This window comes from Wyeomyia smithii, chromosome 1 (genome assembly GCF_029784165.1).
Source record: "Wyeomyia smithii strain HCP4-BCI-WySm-NY-G18 chromosome 1, ASM2978416v1, whole genome shotgun sequence".
NCBI lineage: Eukaryota > Metazoa > Arthropoda > Insecta > Diptera > Culicidae > Wyeomyia > Wyeomyia smithii.
In genome coordinates, this window is record NC_073694.1 from 13,247,429 (window position 1) to 13,274,588 (window position 27,160).

The window sequence follows — 27,160 nt, forward strand, 5'->3', positions numbered from 1 at the left end:
GCTCAGAATCGCCGAAAAGTGCTTCTGAAGGCCAGAAAAGGCCAAAATAGAAAATGATCCCAAATTGAGCTCAGAATCGCCTAAAAGTGCTTCTAAAGGCCAGAAAAGGCTAAAATAGAAAATGTTCCCAAATCAAAAAATTACTGTCAGTTGTGCAAACCACTGAGCTTTCAGGGTTTGAAAGGCAGATGTCGCTATTGTGAAATATCAAGCCGAACAGCAGCATAGTGAATAGCAACGGAACAGCTGTCGCGCGTCACCGAACGACAAGAGGAATGTAAAAACATTTTTTTACGGCTTGAACAACTTTAGGTTTGTTTTAGGCAGCTACACTTCAGCTCTGCTATCTTTAAAATAGTTTTATTTAAAACAGTTCTTTAAAATAATTATCTCTGCCCTCTGCTCTTACTCTGTCTGCGACTGTTTGTCAAGCAGAAACACCCGTCTTCTCTTCCCCGCCAGAGGAGTGGGAAGCGGGATCAAATCTGCTTGCGCGTATGTTCTCGGTATATTTATATGTTTCTACTCACCACACCCGGTGTGAAAACACTTTTTCCTTTTCATTTCCACCGACTTAAATTTTGTTTTCTTATTAGTTTACACAGCAGCAAGCAAGGTTCTAACAAACGAACGCAAATCTGTTGCAATTTTTTCAAAGCTTTCGCTTCGCACTTTTCCACCTAGTTTACTACGCTTGCTACGTTTTTTTTCGCTCGCGTGTGGGTGTGCGTGCTGATTGCTTTTAGTTAAATTAGGAAATCACTTTCAGTTACGATTGTTTTCTCTTTCGTTTTTTTGGCCTCAGAACTGAGCACAAACGTGTAAAATAATACTTCTTTTAGCAGTCAACTGTCAACAAGTGAGTAATACTTTTTTTTTTCTCCATCGGTTCTGGTGTTTTGTGTCAATACTAGTTTTAGTTCCGTCTTTTTTTTTGTTTAAAAGAATTTACCACATATACTGGAATGTTTACTTCATTTTGGACGGATTTACCTTCACTACTTCAGACTGGTATTGGGTAGGTATGCAAAGTGTGTGTATAGTTCTGGTTTTGTGAGCAGATTGCTGTTAATAGTAGGATAGTTTTTTTTTATATTCATATGAAAATATCACCTTTCTGATAAATATACGTTCTCTCCTATTAGAAGTGTTTCACATTTGTTCGTTCGAACTCCCTCTTCCGCTTGTTTTTTCTCTCTATTAGGAGTGGAGCTCGCAATTAGGTAAATAACAGTTCAAACAATATCATCATTTTCGCTCGCTCTCTCTCGATTGCACAATCAGTCATCAAATATTACCCTTTTTTTTGTATAAAAGCAATTATGTACTGCATAACAAGTATTAAAATTTCGATATCTTGGACCATGAAGTTTGTGTTAACATTTTTTTTTTTAAATAGTTCGATTAAAAGTAGGTTTCATTTCTTCTCTAGGTGTGCGTGTGTCTTGCTTGAAATTGTTTTTTTTTCTTCCGAATATAAATAGTATTCTTTAAAAAAATTAACGATACTACATTTAGAGTCTATGTACAAACGCTTTTCAAAACTGTTTTTTTTTTTTTCATTTACAAACTTACCCCATTACTAATGTGTTGCTTATCAGTTTATTTCTTCATCGTACCACACTTTTTCGTGTACATAAATATATGAAAGAAAACTCTCAACCCAGGAATGTTTCAGTGGATTAACTTGGGTGCTGGTAGATGTCGCACCCGTCACATAAATCGCTTCGCTTGAGCTTGGCTCCAATAAAAAATATTACTCTTCTTGTTTGTGTTGTTTGTGTCGTGTACGGTTTGTTCAGCTTCTGCTTGTGTGTTGGTATGTACGTCTCGTATGTGTATGTTTGGGCTTACGTCCTCTCTAGCACTCTGACTTGTCCTCTTCCTCTTCCACCAGCAGCTGTGTGTCCTTGCCAGTATCGTGGGACGACGGACTGAGTTCCTTCGGCCGCAGATGCAGCTGCGGGGACGTACGATGCGTTATGCTGCTGGGCGCCAGGATGGCCGAAACCGGTTCCGTGAAGGGACCACTGTTCGGGGCAAGCTTGGTGCCCTTTGCTGTCACATCTGAAGGAACCTCGTAGATTCCTGTGAATCGCTGAAAAGTGCTTCAAAAGGCCAGAATGAGCCACAATAGAAAATGATCCCAAATTGAGCTCAGAATCGCTGAAAAGTGCTTCAAAAGGCCAGAATAAGCCAAGATAGAAAATGATCCCAAATTGAGCTTAGAAAATGATATCAAATTGAGCTCAGAATCGCCGAAAAGTGCTTCTAAAGGCCAGATAAGTCCAAAATAGAAAATGATCTCAAATTGAGCTCAGAAATGCCGAAAAGTGCTTCTAAAGGCCAGAAACGGCCAAAATAGAAAATGATCCCAAATTGAGCTCAGAATCGCTGAAAAGTGCTTCTAAAGGCCAGAAAAGTCCAAAATAGAAAATGATCCCAAATTGAGCTTAGAAAATGATATCAAAAGAAAAGCTTAGAAAATGATCCCAAATTGAGCTCAGAATCGCCGAAAAGTGCTTCTAGAGGCCAGAAAAGGTCAAAATAGAAAATGATCCCAAATTGAGCTTAGAATCGCCGAAAAGTGCATCTAAAGGCCAGAAAAGGTCAAAACAGAAAATGATCCCAAATTGAGCTCAGAATTGCTGAAAAGTGCATCTAAAGAAAATGATCCCAAATTGAGCTCAGAATCGCCGAAAAGCGCTTCTAAAGGCCAGAAAAGGTCAAAATAGAAAATGATCCCAAATTGAGCTTAGAATCGCCGAAAAGCGCTTCTAAAGGCCAGAAAAGGTCAAAACAGAAAATGATCCCAAATTGAGCTCAGAATTGCCGAAAAGTGCTTCTAAAGGCCAGAAAAGGTCAAAATAGAAAATGATCCCAAATTGAGCTCAGAATCGCCGAAAAGTGCTTCTAAAGGCCAGAAACGGTCAAAATAGAAAATGATCCCAAATTGAGCTCAGAATCGCCGAAAAGCGCTTCTAAAGGCCAGAAAAGGTCAAAATAGAAAATGATCCCAAATTGAGCTCAGAATCGCCGAAAAGTGCTTTTAAAGGCCAGAAAAGGTCAAAATAGAAAATGATCCCAAATTGAGCTTAGAATCGCCGAAAAGTGCATCTAAAGGCCAGAAAAGGTCAAAACAGAAAATGATCCCAAAATGAGCTCAGAATTGCCGAAAAGTGCTTCTAAAGGCCAGAAAAGGTCAAAACAGAAAATGATCCGAAATTGAGCTTAGAATCGCCGAAAAGTGCATCTTAAGGCCAGAAAAGGTCAAAACAGAAAATGATCCCAAATTGAGCTCAGAATTGCCGAAAAGTGCATCTAAAGGCCAGAAAAGGTCAAAACAGAAAATGATCCCAAATTGAGCTCAGAAAAGCCGAAAAGTGCTTCTAAAGGCCAGATAAGTCCAAAATAGAAAATGATCCCAAATTGAGCTCAGAATCGCTGAAAAGTGCTTCAAAAGGCCAGAATGAGCCAAAATAGAAAATGATCCCAAATTGAGCTCAGAATTGCCGAAAAGTGCTTCTAAAGGCCAGGAAAGGCCAAAATAGAAAATGATCCCAAATTGAGCTCAGAATCGCCGAAAAGCGCTTCTAAAGGCCAGAAAAGGTCAAAATAGAAAATGATCCCAAATTGAGCTCAGAATTGCCGAAAAGTGCTTCTAAAGGCCAGAAAAGGTCAAAATAGAAAATGATCCCAAATTGAGCTCAGAATCGCCGAAAAGTGCTTTTAAAGGCCAGAGAAGGTCAAAATGGAAAATGATCCCGAATTGAGCTCAGAATCGCCGAAAAGTGCTTTTAAAGGCCAAAATAGAAAATGATCCCAAATTGAGCTCAGAATCGCCGAAAACGCCTTCTAAAGGCCAGAAAAGGCTAAAAGATAAAATGATCCAAAATTGAGCTCAGAATCGCCAAAAATAGAAAATGATCCCAAATTGAGCTCAGAAACGCCGAAAGTGATTCTAAAGGCCAGAAAAGGCCAAAATAGAAAATGATCCCAAATTAAGGTCAGAATCGCCGAAAACGCCTTCTAAAGGCCAGAAAAGGCCAAAATAGAAATTGATCCCGAATTGAGCTCAGAATCGCCGAAAAATGCATCTAAAGGCCAAAATAGAAAATGATCCCAAATTTAGCTTAGAATCGCCGAAAACGCCTTCTAAAGGCCAGAAAAGGCCAAAATAGAAATTGATCCCGAATTGAGCTCAGAATCGCCGGAAAGTGCTTTTAAAGGCCAAAATAGAAAATGATCCCAAATTGAGCTCAGAATCGCCGAAAACGCCTTCTAAAGGCCAGAAAAGGCTAAAAGATAAAATGATCCAAAATTGAGCTCAGAATCGCCAAAAATAGAAAATGATCCCAAATTGAGCTCAGAAACGCCGAAAAGTGATTCTAAAGGCCAGAAAAGGCCAAATTAGAAAATGATCTCAAATTAAGCTCAGAATCGCCGAAAACGCCTTCTAAAGGCCAGAAAAGGCCAAAAAAGAAAATGATCCCAAATTAAGCTCAGATTCACCGAAAAGTGCATCTAAAGACCAGGAAAGGCCAAAATAGAAAATGATCCCAAATTGAACTTAGAATAGCCGAAAAGTGCTTCTAAAGGCCAAAATAGAAAATGTTCCCAAATTAAGCTCAGAATCGCCGAAAACGCCTTTTAACGGCCAGGAAAGGCCAAGAGATAAAATGATTCCGAATTGAGCTCAGAATTGCCGAAAACGCCTATTAAAGGCCAGAAAAGGCCAAAATAGAAAATGATCCCAAATTGAGCTCAGAATCGCCGAAAAGTGCTTCTGAAGGCCAGAAAAGGCCAAAATAGAAAATGATCCCAAATTGAGCTCAGAATCGCCTAAAAGTGCTTCTAAAGGCCAGAAAAGGCTAAAATAGAAAATGTTCCCAAATCAAAAAATTACTGTCAGTTGTGCAAACCACTGAGCTTTCAGGGTTTGAAAGGCAGATGTCGCTATTGTGAAATATCAAGCCGAACAGCAGCATAGTGAATAGCAACGGAACAGCTGTCGCGCGTCACCGAACGACAAGAGGAATGTAAAAACATTTTTTTACGGCTTGAACAACTTTAGGTTTGTTTTAGGCAGCTACACTTCAGCTCTGCTATCTTTAAAATAGTTTTATTTAAAACAGTTCTTTAAAATAATTATCTCTGCCCTCTGCTCTTACTCTGTCTGCGACTGTTTGTCAAGCAGAAACACCCGTCTTCTCTTCCCCGCCAGAGGAGTGGGAAGCGGGATCAAATCTGCTTGCGCGTATGTTCTCGGTATATTTATATGTTTCTACTCACCACACCCGGTGTGAAAACACTTTTTCCTTTTCATTTCCACCGACTTAAATTTTGTTTTCTTATTAGTTTACACAGCAGCAAGCAAGGTTCTAACAAACGAACGCAAATCTGTTGCAATTTTTTCAAAGCTTTCGCTTCGCACTTTTCCACCTAGTTTACTACGCTTGCTACGTTTTTTTTCGCTCGCGTGTGGGTGTGCGTGCTGATTGCTTTTAGTTAAATTAGGAAATCACTTTCAGTTACGATTGTTTTCTCTTTCGTTTTTTTGGCCTCAGAACTGAGCACAAACGTGTAAAATAATACTCCTTTTAGCAGTCAACTGTCAACAAGTGAGTAATACTTTTTTTTTCTCCATCGGTTCTGGTGTTTTGTGTCAATACTAGTTTTAGTTCCGTCTTTTTTTTTGTTTAAAAGAATTTACCACATATACTGGAATGTTTACTTCATTTTGGACGGATTTACCTTCACTACTTCAGACTGGTATTGGGTAGGTATGCAAAGTGTGTGTATAGTTCTGGTTTTGTGAGCAGATCGCTGTTAATAGTAGGATAGTTTTTTTTTATATTCATATGAAAATATCACCTTTCTGATAAATATACGTTCTCTCCTATTAGAAGTGTTTCACATTTGTTCGTTCGAACTCCCTCTTCCGCTTGTTTTTTCTCTCTATTAGGAGTGGAGCTCGCAATTAGGTAAATAACAGTTCAAACAATATCATCATTTTCGCTCGCTCTCTCTCGATTGCACAATCAGTCATCAAATATTACCCTTTTTTTTGTATAAAAGCAATTATGTACTGCATAACAAGTATTAAAATTTCGATATCTTGGACCATGAAGTTTGTGTTAACATTTTTTTTTTTAAATAGTTCGATTAAAAGTAGGTTTCATTTCTTCTCTAGGTGTGCGTGTGTCTTGCTTGAAATTGTTTTTTTTTCTTCCGAATATAAATAGTATTCTTTAAAAAAATTAACGATACTACATTTAGAGTCTATGTACAAACGCTTTTCAAAACTGTTTTTTTTTTTTTCATTTACAAACTTACCCCATTACTAATGTGTTGCTTATCAGTTTATTTCTTCATCGTACCACACTTTTTCGTGTACATAAATATATGAAAGAAAACTCTCAACCCAGGAATGTTTCAGTGGATTAACTTGGGTGCTGGTAGATGTCGCACCCGTCACATAAATCGCTTCGCTTGAGCTTGGCTCCAATAAAAAATATTACTCTTCTTGTTTGTGTTGTTTGTGTCGTGTACGGTTTGTTCAGCTTCTGCTTGTGTGTTGGTATGTACGTCTCGTATGTGTATGTTTGGGCTTACGTCCTCTCTAGCACTCTGACTTGTCCTCTTCCTCTTCCACCAGCAGCTGTGTGTCCTTGCCAGTATCGTGGGACGACGGACTGAGTTCCTTCGGCCGCAGATGCAGCTGCGGGGACGTACGATGCGTTATGCTGCTGGGCGCCAGGATGGCCGAAACCGGTTCCGTGAAGGGACCACTGTTCGGGGCAAGCTTGGTGCCCTTTGCCGTCACATCTGAAGGAACCTCGTAGATTCCTGTGAAGTAAGAGTAAATTTTAGCTCGGTTGTTCCTTGCGCGAGTTGGTGTTGTTCCTACCTGAACCGTTGCCGATGCTCGGATCCGTCGTGCCCGACTGAACCGCATCGTACATTGGATTGCTAAAATCGGTAGTTTTGTTGCCCAGAGTGTCCAAGCTGTAGCCGTCCAGAGGAGCTACTCCTCCGCCCGCCGGTAGCACACCGGTAGGCGGTCGACCCGATGGGAACTCGGGCGAGTTAAACTCCACATTCGTGCCCGGCCGGAAGGAGACACTTTGCGATGATGTTAGGCTAGGTTTGCCGCTACAAAAACGAACGATTAATTTAATGACACTAGAAACTTCGGCAGAAGGCTTACAATGGCCTCTTCTTTATGATGAAGTACGCCCCGATGGTTCCTGCAATGAGGATTGCCACCAGTATCGGGATGTAGATGGCAGTGGCACTTCCTGGACTGGAGCCCAGCATCCACTCGCTGTACAGTTCACAGTGCGGTCCGCTGAATTCTGGCAGACAGGCGCAGATCAGATCGTTGCCGGTGTCATCCTCCTTGCAGAGGCCACCATTCTGGCAGGGGCACACCCGTGGGGCTGGACGTGGCCGTTCAGCGGCTGCAAAAGATTAGAGTAATGTCAAATTAGAAACACAATTTTGTGCAGGAACTACAACTCTACTCACGTGCATCACAAATGACCTCCGCTGTACTGCGGTGGGACACCTGTTGGACTGTATTGTCCGGACACGAGCACCGTCTGCCGCCGGGAACCAGCAGGCACAGGTGGGAGCAAGGATTTTTGAAGCAGGGGTTGTTTAGCGAGGTGTTGTAGCGAAGCTCGTGATAAACTGCAAGGAAAGGGAGAAAAAATTAGCATTTCTCACTTGTTGTCAAGTAAAATATACTCACTCTTTAAGCTGGACGGATTAGCGAGGCTCCTCTGTACGGCAAATTGCACTCCCCGGCCGAATTTGTCCTGCCTCAGCAGCTCGCCGGTGTCCCTCGTGATCCAGTACAGGTAGGATTCGAAAACATCCAGCGAAACCGGATGTTTCAGTATCTCTCCCTTCAGAATCGCCTTCCGCATCGAACCGTCCGGTTTCATGACCTCGATCGTGTTTAGTTTGGTGTCGACCCAGTAAACCATATGATCCTGGGAGTAGTCGATCGTCAGCCCAGCGGGATGACGAATAGCTTCCGTAATCAAGGGACGCCGTTTCGAGCCATCCATCCAGGATACCTCGATCTTCGGCGCGGAACCCGCGTCGGCCCAGAACATACGGCCCAGTTGGGGATCCACAGCGATCGAAGTAGGAACCTCCAGTCCAGCGTTAGCCAGCGCTCTTCTATACCGTCCATCGGTTTTGGCAACCATAATTCTACCTCGGGGCTTCGAACCTGTGCGATCCGTTTCCGCCCAGTACAAATTATCCGCCACCCAATCGACTGCCAACGCTGTTGGCTTGGAGTTACCCTTCATGTTCAAATCCTGTGCAAAGCCGATCTTGGCCTCCCCATTGACGGCATTTACCATGTAGCTTCGTTTGATCGTTTTGTCGTAACTATCAGCCCAGAAGATCATCTGCGTTTCTGGATTATAATCCAGAGCCTCAATTCGTTTCTCCCCACCAATAACATTGAACTGATCGTTGACCTTCAAATCATAAGCTCGAATCTCAGAACCACTACTGAAGACCACCAAAACGTCGTCCTTCAATGCTTTACAATCACCAGAAATCGCGTCCACCAGCCGGAATCCATCTCGGCACGAGCACGCGTACGTTCCATTCATATTCATACACATCTGCGAGCACTTGTGCGTTCCCGTGGCGCACTCATCTATGTCCAAACAGTGCTTCTTGTTCTCCGCATCGATAATAAACCCAGGATAGCACGCACAAATGTACCCACCATCGGTCAAATTCATGCAGTGATGTTCACAACCTCCTTTAGTCATCGCGGAGCAAGTGCTCGTGTGATGACATCCCAACTCATCCGAATTATCCCCGCAGTCATCAGCATAATCGCAAATCTGCGTCCGATCGATGCACTTCTTGTTCGCACACTGATACTGCGTGTAAAGATCACACGGCTTCACCCTCGCCGCACACAGCGTCATATTGTTCTCATCCGAACCATCACCGCAGTTGTCAACGCCGTCACAAGTCTGGTAACGCGCCACGCACCGGTGGTTCGCACACTGGAACCTCCGCAGCGTATCACAGGTAAAGTTCGTACACACCGAAGCCGCCTCGTCGGAATTATCACCGCAATCATCCGTTCCATCGCACAGATCCGACGGCGAAACGCAAAGATTGTTAGCACACTGGAAGCGCGACTCCGGACAGTACCGTCCACCCGGATACCGCGGTGGACAGCCAATCTCATCCGACATATCGCGACAATCGCGATCACCATCGCACCGGAAGTACGAAGCAATACAGTGCCCGGAGGTACACTGGAACGTTCCGTTCTTACACTGGAAGCCTTCGCAGTTGAACTCGTCACTATTGTCGCCACAGTCGTCCTCATGATCGCACCGCCAGCGAGAAGAAATGCACTTTCCATTGCCACAGCGGAACTCCGACTCCGAGCACTCGCGGAACTTGCCCTTACATTGCGCTTCCGTTTCGTCGCTGCCGTCACCGCAATCGTCGGCGAAATCGCACATCCACTGTCTGCAATTATAACAAAACAATTAGAAACTCATTACCTTTAATTTTAGTCAAACTTACTTTGGAATGCACCGGTTGTTGTTGCACTTGAAGTCCGTTTCCGTGTTACACTTCGGACAGTTCTCCGGCAGTTCATCGCTGTTGTCTCGGCAGTCGTCCTTACCGTCGCAGAACAACCACTTCGGAATGCACCGATAGTTGGACTGTCCCGGACAGCGCGACCAGCCGGTAGTGCAGTTCCTCTGCCGACACATGTAAGCCGGTTCGTCCGAATCATCACCACAGTCGTTGTCGAAGTCACACATCCACAGCTTCGGAATGCAACGTCCATTCTTGCAGCTGAATTCGGTTTCCGGATCGCAGGCGCGTTTGTCTAAAATTGAGGTTGAAATTACCATCAAACCGTTCCTCTAGAACCACAACTGAACTTACGACATATTTCCGGATCCTCATCACTGCCGTCCTTACAGTCCGCATCACCATCACACTTCCAGCTGTCCAGAATACAGCGTCCGCTCGAGCGACACTTAAAGTCCGAAACCGGACAAGGCAGATCGCAGTTCTGCTCGTCACTACCATCACCGCAGTCGTCCGTCCCATCGCAGATCGTCGTCGACGGTGTACAATTTCCATTTCCACACTGGAACGTTCCCGCCCGACAATGCCGTGCCGGACACGATTCCGGTTCGTCCGATTTGTCCTTACAATCCGGCTCGCCATCACATTTCCAGAACCACGGAATACACTTCTCGTCCATGCCACCGCAGCGGTGCTGCCCGGTAGTACAGTTTGCGATACACGTCTTCATATCCCGAGCAAGATAAAACTGATTCGGACAGGCGCACTTGTAGCTTGGAGCTCCCTCCTCAATGTAACCCTCAACGTTCAAATAAGTCGACTCCAGAGGAGGCGCCAGCAAGCAAAGATGCGTACATCCACCATTGGTAGTTCCACAGGGATTCGAGTACGGCAGCTGACGCAGTGGATGACTAATATGCACATCATACGGCCGATGGGTCGTATTTCGAATCACGGTAAAGTTTTGACCGGTGAACTTGTTCGCCCGAATGATCGCCTTCAAATTCCAATCCGTCCAGTAGAGCATGTCATCGAATATCGACAAAGCAAAAATGTGGGGAACCTTGTTCCCGGACAGCACCACATGCCGATGACGTCCCTCCAGATCCGCGAATGCTATATAGTCCAAATGAGCATCCGCCCAGTAGATGCGATCGGTGAAATAGTCGATCGTCAACGCGTTCGGCCATGCAATATCATCTTCCCATGTTAGAATTCGAGTAAAGTTGGAACCATCCATACCCATTTTAGCGATGTAGGACTGCAGATGCCACGATGTAAAGTACAGATACCCAATGCCAGGATGCACAACAATCGCTCGCGGATCGACAACGCCACTCTTCAGCGTTTTCCGCTTCGTTCCATCCAGCTCCGCCACATCCAAATTCTTCGAGTGCCTATCCAACCAATACAACTTCCTGCCAACCCAATCGATAGCGATACCCTCCAGCCCGTGCGAGTCGTGCTTGACCACCGGAATCTTCTCGATCTTCACATCCTTACGCACCGAACTGAACTGCGACTTGAAGATCGTCTTGGCCGTCACATCGCAGAAGTACATCTCCTGCTCCTGGTAGTCGAAATCGATCGCCACCACGTTCATCAGGTCCTGATGAATCAGATTGTACTGCCGCCCGTCGACCGACATGTTCCGCACGTAGTACTTATTGCTGAAGATCAACCACGGTTCGATCGCGTCCTTGCGCTTGCACGTGTGCTCATCATTCTGCCGCTCGTAGTACCGTTCGTCACACTTGCAGTAGAACCCGCCGGGAGTGTTGGAACAATGCTGCGAGCAGACGCCCGGCGTCTCGATGCACTCATCGATGTCGGCGCATGCTTTGCCGTCCTCCAGTAGTCTGGAAAGGAAGAGAATACGATAGTTAGGACAAAGTTTCACACAATGTTTAACTGTCTTGCCCCTCATTCGTTAATAATGCTATAGACCATTTAACGAACTAACAGTTGTCACGGATCCTGCTGATATTGATGCTGCTTTTACCATCGCAATTGAAAAACATTCTCTTGTGTATAGGCTTTGTCTCTGTGTATTTGGTTTGTCTAAAAATTGAATTCATCATCTTTTTCCTAGTTCCAACGTCCAAATGAAGGAGTCGCATAGTCTTCATTAGTTTTGCGTTGGATCATCCATAAGCAAGCCGTGGGTTCTTTCTGACATTTCATAATAATTAAAGTTAGAAGTAAAACTAATTTCTTTCATTTAACAATTTTGAATATGTTGGCGTTATAAAAACAAAGTATCTAAATGAGATAAGAACGATTTTGCTACGAAATCGGGAGAAATTTTGGTGCAATTAAAAACCAAACACAGCATGAATCAATCCGTCTCATTTTGCTCTGAGACGAAATGAAGACAACACACATACTGACGAAACCACCCATGCAGCATCAATCATAGTAACCCATAATTCAGCAGAAAAAAATTGACAACTCTATCAGTCGGACTCTAATCGTAATGGCGGAAACAGTTAAGTTACTCCGTTCAGAAATGGACGCGTTCAAAGAACGGTACATCGTGCGGAATCTGCATCATCTTGGTGACCATGGGGAAAATTGGCTGCATCGCTGCGTACACTTGGCCGGGAAGGTCGATGCAACCGTTCAAACAGTACACCAAATTTGTTCTAAACGAACCTAATTTGTTAAATTGCCCTAAATAACTGTCGAAAGCTGTGGTAAATGTTCGTGACAGTGGAAATCCGACCATTTGCAAGTTCCCGAGATCTTTGACCGCACGATTCGATCCAGTTCCTAAGCATGATCTAAAGCAAGCTCTAAAGGTAGAATCGAAAATTAGTCGTAGGAAGGGAAGGTCGAATCCTGGCGACAGTGTAACGTCCAGTGTACGAGCAGCAATGTTGACCGAACAGCTAAAACTCGTCGAGGAAGAGCAGAAGATGCAGGAGCTAGCCCTTCATGGAGAGCGGGATATTCGGAAGCGTCTGTTGGGCGAGGAAAGATGCCAATTTAAGGAAAAAAAGTGTCTATGAAAGAGAAGATTACACGAGGAATTAGAATAGCAGAGGTGGTTCTATCGTCAGCTCATACCAGATGGTAGAAGATTGGCAACACGGACAGGACGCTGGGAGATCAAACTGAAGTCAGCTACCCGTTCCCCCAATACGGTCACCAGGTCTGACAGACAAATCCACCGATTTCCTTGCTGCCGTCGCCGACTCCATCGTCTGAACCCGGTACACTAGCTGCACCGCAGCCGTCGAGTCCACTGGCTCCGTTGTCGCAACCTTTAAATCTTCCTGTTCCCGTACAAAATCGCAGAGTCCAATTCCATTTGAAATCCCCGGTGCGGCAGGAGATCCGCAGCCTTGAAATTCATTTTTTTTTGTCGCCACACCTGCCAAACCCGGTGCCGTCACCTTAACCTTCGCCGGCCAATTCGCTCCCATTCGTTCGCGGATTAACTCAGGCACACATCTCAACGATGCAGGTTTTAGGTAAAGATCTGCCTTTATTCAAGGGAAACACGGAGGACTTGCGGTTACTCAGATGCGAGAAATTTTGGTACGCCTTCAGCGGTGCTTGAAGGTGAACGCACTGCACGAAGTAGATTACTGTTGTCGGTAAGCGTACCCCACGTCATTCAGACCCACAACTACGACGACTGACAAAGTCAGCGCGAAATCGGACAAGCAGAGCCAAGCGTGCGGTCGAACTTGCCATCGACACGTCCTCCGACCGATCCGTTTCTGCTAGTCACGTAACCTCCCATGATTTTCAGTGGCCACTTTCCCGCATTCATCCCGTCGTTCTGTATTGCAACAATTCCTTTCAAGTTATCTACGCCTACATCAAAGAAGAATCGTCCTACTCTTCTGTCCGAATCCGTCGGAAATGTCTTGGGCACGGATCGAGCCGATATCGCAATGTGTTCAGCTAAATATTTCCGGAAAAAATACAAATTTCCGATACCCCCTTTTCAACTCCCGGACGATTAGTCGACTGGTTCTTCCTACGCAAAGCATGAAGTACCAGGATCTACCAAAGCGCTTTCGTCATCTGCGTGGTCTCCTCATCGACGACTATTAGTTGATCGAACTTAAGCTACTCATTGGGGTTCCGCCTTAACTGCGAGTAGGTGAGGTAGCCCGTCCGCTTGTTTACTGTTATGGCGACAGATCGTTGAGATGCTATGCCGAATCTCCTCTCAAGTCTCCCCTCACACCCGCTGCTCTGGCATCCTCGTCGACAGCACACATCCAGCGCGTGTGAGGTCTGTCTCGAAGTCGTCGGCCTCTATCCGGTTCTCTGCTAAACATTAACTTTGCCGGTCGCTCATCCACCATCCATGTGGCATGTTTGTATACTTCGTACAGGTAGTGATTCATGCGCCTGCGCCACACACCATTTTCCAGTTTGCCTTCGAGTATTGATCGCAGGATTCTACGCTCGATCGTCCACGATTCATGTCCGTAGAGCGTCACCGGGAGGATCAGGGTCCTATAGAGCGCAAATCTCGTACGAATCTGTAGGACCAAAGCTGGCCACACAATCCGTACTAAGTGTTATTCGCTGCCGTAATCCGTCTCTTCACCTCGCGCCACAAGAGTACAAGAGTACCAAGATGAGCAAATTCATCGACCACTTCGAAAGTATCCCCATCCATCTCCACCGCAGCACCAACACCCGCAGAACTACCACGCTCTCTGCCAGCCACCATGTACTTTGGTTTAGCAGTGTTTAGGGTGAGTCCCATTCTCGCACTTTCCCTTCTGAGAGCCGTAAAGGCCTTCCTGCTTTACGGTTAACACCAGTTATATCAATGTCGTCCGCGAAGCCCAGAAGCATGTGAGACTTTGTGATGATGGTGCCGCTTCTCTGCACACCGGCCTTTTGTATTGTACCTTCTATGTTGAACTGCAAGTTCGAGAGCCCGTCACCTTGATTCAGACCATCTAACGTCGCAAACGCGTCCGTTGATTCACCCGCTGTCCTGACGCATGATGTGAAACCGTCAAGCTTCGCACTTAACAGTTTAAATAGTTTTCTTGGAAAACCATGTTCTAGCATTATTTGCCACAGCTCGTTGCATTTCACTGTGTCGTACACCGCCTTAAAGTCAATAAACAGATGATGTGTCTGCAAGTTGTGTTCTCGAAACTTGTCGATGATCTGTCTCAAGGTAAACATCTGGTCCGTTGTAGATCGCACCACTCAAAAACCGCATTGGTATTCTCCAACAAAGGCTTCCTGCAACGGCCTCAGTCGGTGGAACAGGATACGGGAGAGAATTTTGTAAGCGGAATTGAGGAGGGTTATGCCTCGATAGTTACTACAGTCGAGTCTATGTCCTTTCTTGTAGATAGGGCATATAAGTCCTTCCATCCAGTCCGTAGGTAATTGTTCCTCAGACCATACTCTTAGGATAATCTGGTGAATTGCACTGCACAGCCGCTCGCTCCCGAATTCAAAAAGTTTAGCCGGTAAGCCGTCCTTCCCAGCGGTTTTGCGGTTCTTTAGTTCTTTGCAAGCATTCTTCACCTCGTCCAATGTTGGTGGGTCCACAGCTTGTCTGTCCTCCTGTTCCCCTCGACGACTCTCCTATCTTCCTCATCGTTCAACACCACTTCAAAATGTTGCTTCCAACGCCTGGTCACCTGCGATTTATCGGTAATCGAGTTCCCCTCTCTGTCATTACACATCGTAGGTACTAGCACGGTCCGGTTCCTGATTCCGTTGATCGTTCTATGGAAGCTCTTGTGTCGTGCCTGGTGAAGCAATCTCCGCCTCCGCGAGAATGCGATCGTAGTGCTCACATTCCTTACGGCGGTGATACGCGTGGTTCCTGTTGTCATGTCTATCACTTCTCGCGCTGTTTCACTGACCGCATAATGGTCCACTTCAGCTGGTCCACCGTTCCGTCCATCAATTTCCCGAGTATATTTTGCAGCAACTCCCTCCGCTGATAACCTTTGAATGTCCAGACGTATCTTCCTCGCCGATCTCGATTTTAACACGTTGAACAGCCGGGCGCGAATCTTGCCTACCACGAGAGGGTGCAAACTCAACGAACAGCTTCACGACTATTTCACCCTTGAAGATGGTGGCGCACACTTGAGGGAACGCACTTCGAAACCGGGACTGACGATCTAAAGATTTCTGATAGTTACTCGTAGACTTCATCGAGATCTAGCGCTGCAAGAACCTATACACCAGCAAGTGTTGGACAACAAATGAACAGGGTATGCACACCGCGCAACTCTTATAGAATTGACTTCCGTTAGGGCAAATCGTAATCCCCGTGGCTTTGTGGTTAGCGATGTCGATCGGCTAGGTCCCTCATACAGTTGTGATATCGGGTTCGATTCCCGATCAGGTCGAGGATCTTTTCGAGCTGAAAATGTTCTCGACTCAGCACGTAACGTAACGTCAAATGTCGTTACACTGAACGAAATCGTCGAGCCTTAATTAGATGATTTATTATTCAGAAGTATCAGATGATTGAAATTTAGCAAATCATTCGAAATACATATGCACTGATAATTTACGACAAATGATATGATTCGCTATGCACACTGGTAAAAAAATATTACTAACAATAAAAGATTTTACATTTGCATTTTAAGTGATATTTGGCCATAATTTACAAAATGAATTCGAGCGCATATGTTAAAAAAAATCATCCATGGAAGCCCCATTAAGGAAATCATACACAAACATGAACTATTTTACGATTCAGTTTCACACCGTTTCACCTTCGATGTGCTTATCTATAATCTTTCCCATAGTTAATAACAATCATGCTCTTTTTAACTGTTTAGTGTATCCAGCATTTCACGAACGGTAATGGCGGACAGTGCACGTAGCCCATTTTGACGTTTACTGTAGGTCGGGTATTTTCAATCGCAGTAACTGAGTGAAAAACATAAAAATTTGGCAACGTAGCATAGCAACTTTAATAAACAGTTTTGTTTATTTTGATCCGCGCATGCGCACGACTAAATTTAAATAACAGAACGCCCATTAAAGTTGCTATGCTACGTTACGACGTTGTTATACTTTCTACTCCGTTACTGCGAATAAAAATTCCCTGACCTACAGAAAAAGTCAAAATGGGCTGCGTGCACTGTCCGCCATTACCGCTCGTGAAAAGCTGTATAGAGAGCTTCCTTCTGAAAAGAACACTTTTCCTTATTTGTTTAAACTGCGCAAGCAAAAGATGATAGAATGAGTTACAATCGTTATGGGGCTAAAGCCGAGCAATGCTAGTTCTTTTATGTGCGAGCAATTTTGTTGAGTGTAGTTTACTCTTTCTTTTGGCAGTTTTTACCCATAACGAAGCTCAAAATAGGGATCTGCGCAACATAATTTACCTCGAACACAATGGGCACACTAGCGACATTACTTAGGGCCACATACCACGTGGACAGCTAAAGCTAAAGACAAAAACTGGCGGGACGAAATTGCATGTTTTCGTCTGCCATGGCGAATGTTTCGGTCAACTGCCAGAAAACCGCTGGCAAGACCATAGATTTTTTTGTAAGTTAGATAATATAATTGCCTTCCATGGGAAATTTATCAAATTTAATTATTTGTCTTAGTTTTTTTATCACCCTCCGAAAAAAATTAATATTTTTAATGCAAACGATGGATGTCACGCAGCGTACAATTCGTAAGTGCTACTATCAATAAGTTTGAAAATGTAAAAAAGTGAAAATATCAAAAGTAGTCAACAAGTCAAAACATAGAATAAAAAGTTACGAAGAAAAAAAAAGGAGGTCGAAAAATCAAGAAAGAATAAAAATAGGCAAAGAACCTCAAAAAGGAGTAGAATAATAGTCTAATTTAAACTTCCAGTGAAGTAAAAGAAATGATATAATGGTATCACAAACATAAATATAGATTAAAAAAAGGCACAAAATTGACATCAGCACTGAGATAAAATTAATTCAATTTCAGGGATCAAAATAATAAGTTGAAAAATGTAGGAAGAAAATCATGAATGTTGAAAAAAGGTTGAAAATACAAATGAGGGTGAAAATATTAAAAAAAGATAGCAAGTGTCGAAGAAAAACGATAAGTTATAAAAAGTTTTATTTGTAGACTGTTGACAAATGTTCAATTTCTTAATATTCTACACTAGTTTGTTCTCCGTTTCATCTTAGGGGCCATCCACATACCACGTGGACAGCTTTGGGGGGGGGGTTGGCTAATGTCCACGGTCCATACAATTTGTTTAGAATATATATGGGCAGTTGTCCACGGAAGGGGAGGGGGGAGTCAAAGTCGTTACAAATCTGTCCACGTGGTATGTGGATGGCCCCTTAACTATTTTCTTCTCAGTGTTTAAGGAATTAAGTTTTTATATGATTATGGTAATTTTTATCTCTTAGCAGTTTTCTACATCCAAAATTTCTCATTTTTTGAATTTTACTTCTGGATTGAGCCAAGAACATAAAATTACCAACTGGGACGTAAGACGATTGGTATACAAAATTGATACCAACTTGATCCGTTTTGAACTCAAGATCTATAACGTTTTTAAATACAAGCTGTACTCACTTGTATCCTTGATTACAATCGCAGTAATACCCGGTCAGCGTATCCACACACTTGTGGCCACACCGATGGATTTCCACCTTGGCGCACTCGTCCACATTACAGTGCAGCGGTTCGTCCGATTCGTCCGAACAGTCGGGAACTTTGTTACACACCAGCTGATAGTCGATGCACTGCCCGCTCTGGCAGGTAAATTTACCCTCCGGACAGGTGTTGTTCTCCTTCGTGCATCCAACCTCGTCCGAGTGATCGCCGCAGTCGTCTTCCCCATCGCAGCGGTACTGGTTGCGGATGCATTTGAAGTTCTGACAAGTGAACTCTTGCGTCGAGCAGGTCTTGTACTGGCTGTTGCAATTCTTACCCTCATCCGAACCATCACCGCAGTCGTTGTCGTGATCGCAAACCCATCCCTGAGAAGTTCAAGATTAAAATCAAAAATTAAGTTGTTATTCTAGTTTAGTTTAACTCACCTGATTGATACATCTTCCGTTAGCACACGTGAACTGATCCTCGCCGCACGGTTGCGGTGTGGGACAATTGTGCAGCGTAGTATTCTCATCAGCACCATCCACACAATCCGGATCACCATCGCAGATCCACTTCTTCGGAATGCACTGAGCCCTAGCCCAAGCCTTATTCTCCTGACAAGTGAACTCCGTTTCCTCATCGCACTTGCGATCATTACACTGATGCCGATTATCTTCGTCACTGTTGTCCAAACAATCATTATCCCCATCGCAGATGTAAATCCGTGGAATGCAGTTGCCATTATCGCACGTAAACAGATCACCGAAGCACGTCCGACCTTCGGACTTGCAATATTCCGGTGGTTCATCTGCTCCATCACCGCAATCATCATCCCCATCGCAATACCAAGTAGCCGGAATGCAGCGATGATTCGGACAGCGGAAGCTGTTCTGCGGACAAGTCCGCTGTGCACAGTGCAACGGATCCTCATCGGAGTTATCCCCGCAATCGTTATCCCCATCGCACAACCAGTAGGGTTCCACACAAATATTCGTCTTGTCACACTTCAAGTGGTTCGCCGGACAGGTGGTATTCTTCGGGCATCGTTCGTGCGTTTCGTCCGAAGTGGCGTTATCCTTACAGTCGTTAACCCCGTTGCACACCTGACTCTGCGGAATGCATCGTCCATTAAGGCAAGTAAACTCACCGTCAATACACGGTGGATACGAGCAGTTCTCTTCGTCCGATCCATCCTTGCAATCGTTTTCATGATCACACTTCCACGACTTGAAGATGCAGCGGCCGTTGTTACAGCGGAACTCGTTCGGTCCACACGAATGGAAAGCGCAATAGTTGACGTCCTCGTCGGAGTTATCACCGCAATCGTCATCACCATCGCAGGACCACATCCGCGAGATACACTTTCCGTTCTGGCAGTAGAATTTACTCGAATCGCAGGTGTGGTTCTTCGGGGCGCACATGCGCCCTTCGTTGACGGGTTTTGTTGAGTCGTCACATTTGCACTCTGCCTTTCCGTTCAAACCTGGATGACAGCTCTGGGCACAGCCACCGTTGTTCTGTAGACACGGATTCGCCTGGCACTGCTGTCGGCTGTGGCTGTACACGTGGATGTCGCGAGGCGAATCCTCCAGTCGTTTAACCATTTCGACCATGTTGGCTCCGGTGTGCTTCTCCGCTCGGTAGACACCTCGCAGCTGTAGATCCGTCCAGTAGATGTAGTTGCGGAAGACGGTGATCGCGAACGGATAGATTGTTGCGGACACCAGAACCTCGCGGTTCTTTCCGTCCAGTCGGGATCGTTCAATTTTCTCACGCACGGCATCCGTCCAGTAGAGCATTCGATCGTCGTAGTCGATCGCTAGGCCACTCGGTTGGGAAAGGTCTTTATCGATGATGGCACGCTTTAGTGAGCCTGCCATTGTGGTTCGGAAGATTTTGCCGGACGTTCCGAAGCGACCCCAGTCGGTGAAGTACAACGTACCATTGCAGGGGTCCAGTACGATCGCACGCGGTCGCTCCACTCGGGAGATCATTACTAGATCAGAGCCGTCCAAGTTCATTGCGTAGATCGAATTGTTTGAACTGTCCGTCCAGTAGATCTTCTTCTGAGTCCAATCGTAGGCAATCCCTTCGGGATTGATGCCTCGAGTGATTACTGGCGTTATACTGGCCGCATCCGGTTTGTCTCCCTGCATGTAGGCGATCTTCGCCCAAGGGCGAATTTGGGTGAAGAATAGTTTATTGTCTGCGTAGTCGAAGTCCAGTCCAACGACGTTGGTTAGGTTAACCACCGGGGCGAACGGAACGTTCGTGGAGGTGTGGTCTAACTCGATCGCTCGGATCTCCGTCCGGGTAGAGAACACTACGTATTCGTCCGTTAGGACGCAGGTACGGCCATCGCTGAACAGTCGTCCGACGGCGCAGTCACACTTGAAGCTAGGTTTTTGATTGTACTCTGGCGGGAAGCTGAAGCACAACTGATCGCAGCCTCCGTTTCCAAGTCGCAGGCAGGGGTTGTTGTCATCCATCGGTTGGTTGTTGATGTCGTAGATGGCGATATCGCGCAGTTTTTGCAGGTTTGTCCGGACTTTGTCCGGTAGGGTTGTATTACCGGGGAATTTAGATGCTTTGAATACCGTTAGCAGGTTACGATCGACCCAGTAGATTTCGGTTAGGAATACAGCGATCGCCATTGGGTTGGCTAAATTGCGCCGAATTACTTGGCGGTTTCCGCCCGTGTAGGACACCTTCTGGATCATGTCCAGCTTGGAGTCTACCCAGTAGACGTCGTGAGTTAGCATGTCGACGGTGAGATCGCGCGGATTTGAGATTCCCGATGTCACAACCGGGGTCCAGTTGGACCCGTCCAGGTAACATTTACCGATGCGAGGGTACTGCCCGTAATCGATCCAGTACAGGAGGCGTTTAATGGGATTGACTGCCAATTCACGTGGAGCGTCGTTGGTGGTCTTTACGATGATCTTTCGATGGGTTCCATCAAGCCAACTCACCTCGACGTAGTTTTCATGGGGGAACACATTGGTGAAGTACATGTTTCCTGCCACCCAATCGATTGCGACTCCCCGGATACCGTTGCTTCCGATGCCATCCTTTATTATGCTCTGTAGCTCGGTACCGTTCGGGCGAATGCGGAAGATTCCATTCCAGTGACCTCGATTGTACTCCACCCAGTAGATCCATGACTCCCGGTAGAGGATGTCAACGTGCAGGATGTGATGGCCAGGTCCAGTGATTGGTACCATAGCTTCTGAAGTGTCCTTCAAACTGTATCCTCGCGTCATATCGAGTTGGGAGACCACGGCGAACGTCTTGTACGGAGTACATGCCACCTCATTTTCCTTCTTATAGCCGATTCCGCAAGCACAAACCCGAGCGCTGTTCTTGTGAGGGATGCAGATGTGCTCGCAACCGCCGTTGCTCATCGTACACGGATGCTGCAGCATCGACCGCTTCTTGTAAATGATCATGTTCTTCAAGTCTGGTTCATTGTCCAAAATGGTTTTCGCGTTATCTCCATTCGGGAGATCAACCCGCACGACCTTCTCGTACGTTGGATCCATGAAGTACAGTCGCGATTCCAGCACACCCAAACCTCTCGGTTTGGAGATCGAGTGCTCCTCGCTGAGGATGGTTTTCTTGTTGTTCTTATCATAATCGATCGACATAATCGTCGGTGGGTACTGGGAGCTGTAGTAAACCATGCGCTTTTCTGTGTCAACGGTTATCGCTTCCGGATATTGAATCGTATCATCCAGGATGGACGGCTCCGATCCATCCATGTTCGCCATGGCGACCTTCGTCGGTACCCCGAAACCACCCTCATCGATCCAGAATAACTTTCCATTAGCGGGATCCAGTGCGATTTGCTTTGGCTTGGAAACCGAAGTCTTGTTGCCATCGTTAACCAGAACAATCGTTCGATACTTAACCTTACCATCCACGTTGATAGCTTCGATATTACTAGCCACCCGATTACCGATAAACAGATTCCTTCCAATCCAATCGAAAGCAATCGTGTACGCAGCTCCTACCAGACCATTATCCAGCCCCAAAAACTCCGTCTTATTTCCACCTCCGTAAGGACTCGTAAAAATAGTACAATTCTCATCGTCATCCTCCTTACCCTGCACCCAGAACAGCGTCTCACCCTTCCGATCATAGTCCAAACTAATTCCACTATCGATACCAACCACCGGAATCAAGCTGCCCGCTCGCACATCCCCCCCATTGAAGGGAACGTCCACAATTTGGTTGCCCTTCAGCACCATCAAATAGGCATTCTCTTCCTCAACGCAGCGATCGTTCGAAACCAGCTTGTAGCCCGGTTTACACTTGCACGAGAAGCCCGATTTCTCCGAGGGACTGAGCAGACACATGTGCTGACAGGTGGCCGTCTTGCACGGGCTCTCGTACATGGGCTGCAGCGACGGATGATGCACGTGGATCGACAGGGGTTGCGAAATCAGATGACTCACAACGGTTTGATTGGTGCCGCGGAATTTGTTCGCCGACAGAACTCGATTCAGCTGTCGATCCGTCCAGTAGAGGGTGTCCTCGAAGAGTGACAACGAGTGCGCGTGCAGTAGATAGTGACTAGCTGCCAGCACCTGTTGGCGACCTGTTCCGTTGTAGTAGCAGAAATCGATGAAATCTAGCTTCGAGTCGGCGAAGTAAACTCGCTGCGTTGCGATGTCCAGCGTGAGTCCATTGGGCCAGTAGATTTTGGTGTTGATGATGGTTTCGCGCATTGTTCCGTCCATGCCGATACGTTCGATGCGCGGATTCTCTCCCCAGTCGGTCCAGAAGAGCCACTTAGCGTTGGGGCTTGGATCGAGACACATTCCGCGAGGCTGAGTGATGTTTTCTCTTACCAACACCAACCGATTAGAACCATTCTCGTTGCACACCTCGATCGTGTTCAGTTTACTATCCAACCAATACAGATTTTGTCCAATCCAATCGTAGGCTAAACCTTCCACAAGATCCAACCCCGTAGAGATGATCTCCTGCGGCTCCTGACCCCGATCCAGCCGGGAGATCTTTTTCAGTTTCATATCACTCCAGAAGATCGTTCCAGTGTGCATGTTCGAAGCGGTTGCCACAACATTCTCCACGATAATCGGTACCCGCTCTAGACCCTGTTCGTTCAGATCCGCCACCAAGATCGAGTGACGGTTGGAGATGATCAGGAACGCCGACGAATGATTCACCGCCTTACAAGTGTGTTTGTTGGGTTCCAAAATGTAGCCATCCTTACACGAACAGAAGTACGATCCCTTGGTGTTGGTACAAATCTGGGAGCACAGTCCCGGAGGATCGCACTCGTTCAGATCTTTACAGGTGAAATTATCCGGAGCAAGTTCCTCCCCAGGAGGACAAATACACAAAGCACCGAGGGGAGTTTTTTGGCAACCATTCGAGCACAGCCCCGATTGATGCTGACATTGTGCCAAATCACATCCCAACCCTTCATCGGCTCCATTAGGGCAGTCTTCAACATCATCACAAACCGAGGTAAGATTAACACAACGTCCCGTAATACCCGGACAAGCCCACTGTCCGTGCGGACACCGCGCCGGCGGTGTAACACAAGCATGCTCGACTCCCTCGTCCGAATTATCCCCACAATCATCCTTACCATCACAAATGTACGACTTATAGACACACTTGGAGTTCTTACATTTGTAGAAATTATTCGGACACGTAATCTTGCCGCACTCTTCCTCATCCGAATGATCCTCACAATCATTAGACCCATCACAATGCCAAGCAACCGGAATGCACACCCCGGACGATTTACACCGGAAGTGCTTCTCCAAATTACACTGATTCGGTTCCATCGTCGGGCAGCCCAACTCATCGCTCCCGTCATTGCAATCCGGAATTCCATCGCACTTGTACGTCTCCTCCACGCATTGCCTCAAATCATTACACTTAAACTGATTCGCCAGACACGTAATCGGCGGACAATCCTTCTCGTCCTGCTTATCAAAGCAATCGTCATCCCCATCGCAAACCCAACTTTGCGGAATACAATGTCCCGTTCGTGGACACGTAAACTGGAAGTAGGCGCACGTTTTCTCCGCACAGAAATCACCCTCATCCGATCCGTCGCCGCAGTCGTTCTCACTATCGCACTTCCAGATGTTCGGAATGCAGCGTCCGTTCTCGCACGCAAATTGAGACGCCGCGCAGGTCACATTGCCGCACTCGAACTCGTCCGAATGGTCGCCGCAATCGTTCTCGTGGTCGCACCGGAAGTTCAGCGGAATGCACCGACCCGACTTGCACTGGAACTCGTTCGTGCCGCAGGTTGGCTCTGAGGATAAATGAATAAACAATATTAGAAATTTTTAATAACAAAATATCAAGAATATTCAACCCTAAACGAATCATTTCATTTTTTATTTTTGCCATTTCCGGCCCTTACAAGCATATTATGTCAAATCAGAAGTGTCAAGAATGTCTTAACTGTCTGAAGGACGTGGCACATAGCTTTGGCATATAAAATTTTAGTGTATGTGTTTCATTAATGATACTGTTGTGCAGGTAACGAAAAAACAAACAAACATAAACACACGTATATCAATAACTCACTAATTGAATGAGGAACACATAAAAAGACTGATAAAACGAACAATTTAGGAAACATCCATAAATGACGTAGTTTATTTTTTGAGTTTAAAGCCCCTCCTTCCCCATCGTTGCGTTTCGACTCAAAATCAGACCATTTAACCCCCCCCCCCCCACTTAAAATTTTTTTGGCAAATTTTATTATTAAAAACATACTTTGTATCAGAATGAACAGGCGATCCACCCTCCGTTATTTATGTACCATTTATCATTTATGAACCTCCATCTTCCGTCATTTATGGATGTTCCCTTACTGACAATTCAAAATGAAAACAACAGGCACAGATGTCCCGCATAACCTATAGCAATTTTGTGAAAAAAGTAGGATCGAGTTTATCCTGCGTCTGTAACAACTGTTACGAAAAGGAAAGTTATTTTGTCACCGTGGTATGTGACCGATTTTTATACGTTCACCCTTCATATATATAGACTTTACTGCTCGTTTTTACCGGACCTAGTTAGAGGCCGTTCCTAAACCATGTGGTCATATTTTGATCCCTTTTCATACCTCCGTACCCCCCCGTAGTTTTTCGTGGTCTTTTGGACAATCCCCCCCCCCCCCCCTTGCGACTATAACCACGTGGTCTTTTAATTTGTCAAGTGCCAAAAAATCGCTTAAATTTTTGATATTTTTATTATTAAACTTTCAGTACATTCTTTATTTCTAAAATGCAAAAGCTTCATTCTTGCACTTGTAATTATTGAGGTAGTGCTAACGTAAGAGCTTCACAATACAATACTGATAGAACGGAAACGTAGACGGGACCAGACAACAACACTTATTGCTCTTACTTAATATTAGATTAAATTGTAAAATTTACCTTTTAGCGTCGACCGGTTTCGAGCATTATAATGCTCATCTACTGGACGAGGCCCGATGTCCAACTGATAACAAGATGCGCTGCTGCAGCTTCAACGACTCAGAGAGATGCAAGTTCTCTTTCTAACTAGGCTAAAGAGAGGCGATACGATTGGTGACTCATCTTCGTTCATTAAAGGTTTCTCCGCATCAGCAATGAGCATTGATTCCCATGCATTCAACAGAGAAACTTTCCTGACCGTTTTGATTAGTTTTGCGCTCTCCCAGTCGTTTTTGACTTGGTGGCAACAATTAATTATAAGTCAGGAAAAAAGACCACGTGGTAATTTCGTTAACCCCCCCACCCCCGTTCGTGGTCTTCCGTGGTCTTTTGACGAACCTCCCCGTCCCCCTCTTTATGACCACGTGGTTTAGGAACGGCCCCTTAGTTACCGTGCCACGTATCGGCATTTTTAATTACCTGGGGATTCATTCAACTGTGTTACTATTAACGTGGAACTACGTCTCTTAGGAAGTTCGGCTATATAGGAATGTAAAATGAAAATCAAAAAACGAAAAAGTAAAAATACTAATAATTCGATTTGTTTTCAATGGATTTCCTTGTTATTGCAGCAATCGATTGGAAAATCTTTTGTGCATCCGTTGAAATGCAGAAAATTGTAATTTAATTAATCGAACTATTGTAATATTCAACAGTTTCATGGGCCGTAATCCTGTTCCGGTCGCCATGTAACGTTTTAATTTGTCCGGCTTCCCAGACCCAGGAGTGGCATCAAAATGATTGTTGCTCAACGAAATGTTGCTAACTGAATGAGTCGCGTTAGGCGACCAGTTTATTACTCAGGTCGGCGCGATCAGGAGAAGTGCTACCGCTTCCAAATGCGTGCAAACGGACGTGCTAGCCTCCACAGAGGTTTGTTCCGCAAAGAGGACAAGACAGTTTCCGGGGAACACGGCTGACGCGAGCACCAAAAGACGGTTGATGGAGCTAAGCCCAGAGGCTAGCTCGTCAACTGGACCAACTCGGCCCACGGAAGAGTAGGGTCCATAGACTAACTTAGTAAACACGAAGCGCCAAAAACGGCAAGGGTAAGGCGAAGTGTAAGGGCGACGCGTTCATTCTCAAGACTGATGGGTCTTAAAGGCTATGAGAGGCGATGCGCTCACCCAGGGGCTGACTCTCCAGCTTAAGAACCAGGACGAGATTACCGATAAACGCGACATTGTACAAGCCTTCGACAAGCAGTGTGGAGTGGTGGTTACCAGGGCCCAGCAGGGACCCAGGTTGCCACCATAAAGCTCCCACTAGAGGAGGGAAACAAAGCCTTGACTAAAGGTCGGCTGGACGGTATGCCACCTGGGTACCTTCCAGCAGCCTCATGTCTGCTTCAGGTGCTTTGAGAGCGGGCAAAGATTCTGGTCTAAGCTTTGCTGAAGATACGGTGGTGCGACCATTCAGCGAGAGGTTGAAAGGAACCTCCCAAAAGTTTTGTATATACCGGCAGATGGAAAAACACACCATGGGTGGCCCAAGCAAGCGAACCAATTACTCAACTTATG

At 45.6% G+C, this 27,160-nt stretch overlaps 1 protein-coding gene across 4 annotated transcripts in view; it reads right to left on the reverse strand.

Annotated features, from left to right (window-relative positions):
• Nucleotides 1-344: 344 nt before the first annotated feature.
• The window catches only part of LOC129726669 (low-density lipoprotein receptor-related protein 2), a 146,170-nt gene continuing 119,354 nt past the window's right edge, over nucleotides 345-27,160 (reverse strand). For 3 of the 4 annotated variants that reach the window (XM_055683634.1, XM_055683659.1, XM_055683641.1), the window contains exons 8-16: nucleotides 18,609-24,466; nucleotides 18,142-18,548; nucleotides 9,955-11,459; nucleotides 9,583-9,895; nucleotides 7,757-9,525; nucleotides 7,531-7,695; nucleotides 7,211-7,463; nucleotides 6,911-7,155; nucleotides 5,107-6,849 (exon numbers count right to left, since the gene is read on the reverse strand). In XM_055683634.1, the coding sequence (XP_055539609.1) occupies nucleotides 6,623-6,849; nucleotides 6,911-7,155; nucleotides 7,211-7,463; nucleotides 7,531-7,695; nucleotides 7,757-9,525; nucleotides 9,583-9,895; nucleotides 9,955-11,459; nucleotides 18,142-18,548; nucleotides 18,609-24,466 (10,742 nt within the window). In that variant the 3' untranslated portion in view covers nucleotides 5,107-6,622. Of the gene's footprint in view, nucleotides 2,089-5,106; nucleotides 6,850-6,910; nucleotides 7,156-7,210; nucleotides 7,464-7,530; nucleotides 7,696-7,756; nucleotides 9,526-9,582; nucleotides 9,896-9,954; nucleotides 11,460-18,141; nucleotides 18,549-18,608; nucleotides 24,467-27,160 lie in introns of those variants that run through there. The other variant, XM_055683649.1, reaches the window with a different exon arrangement.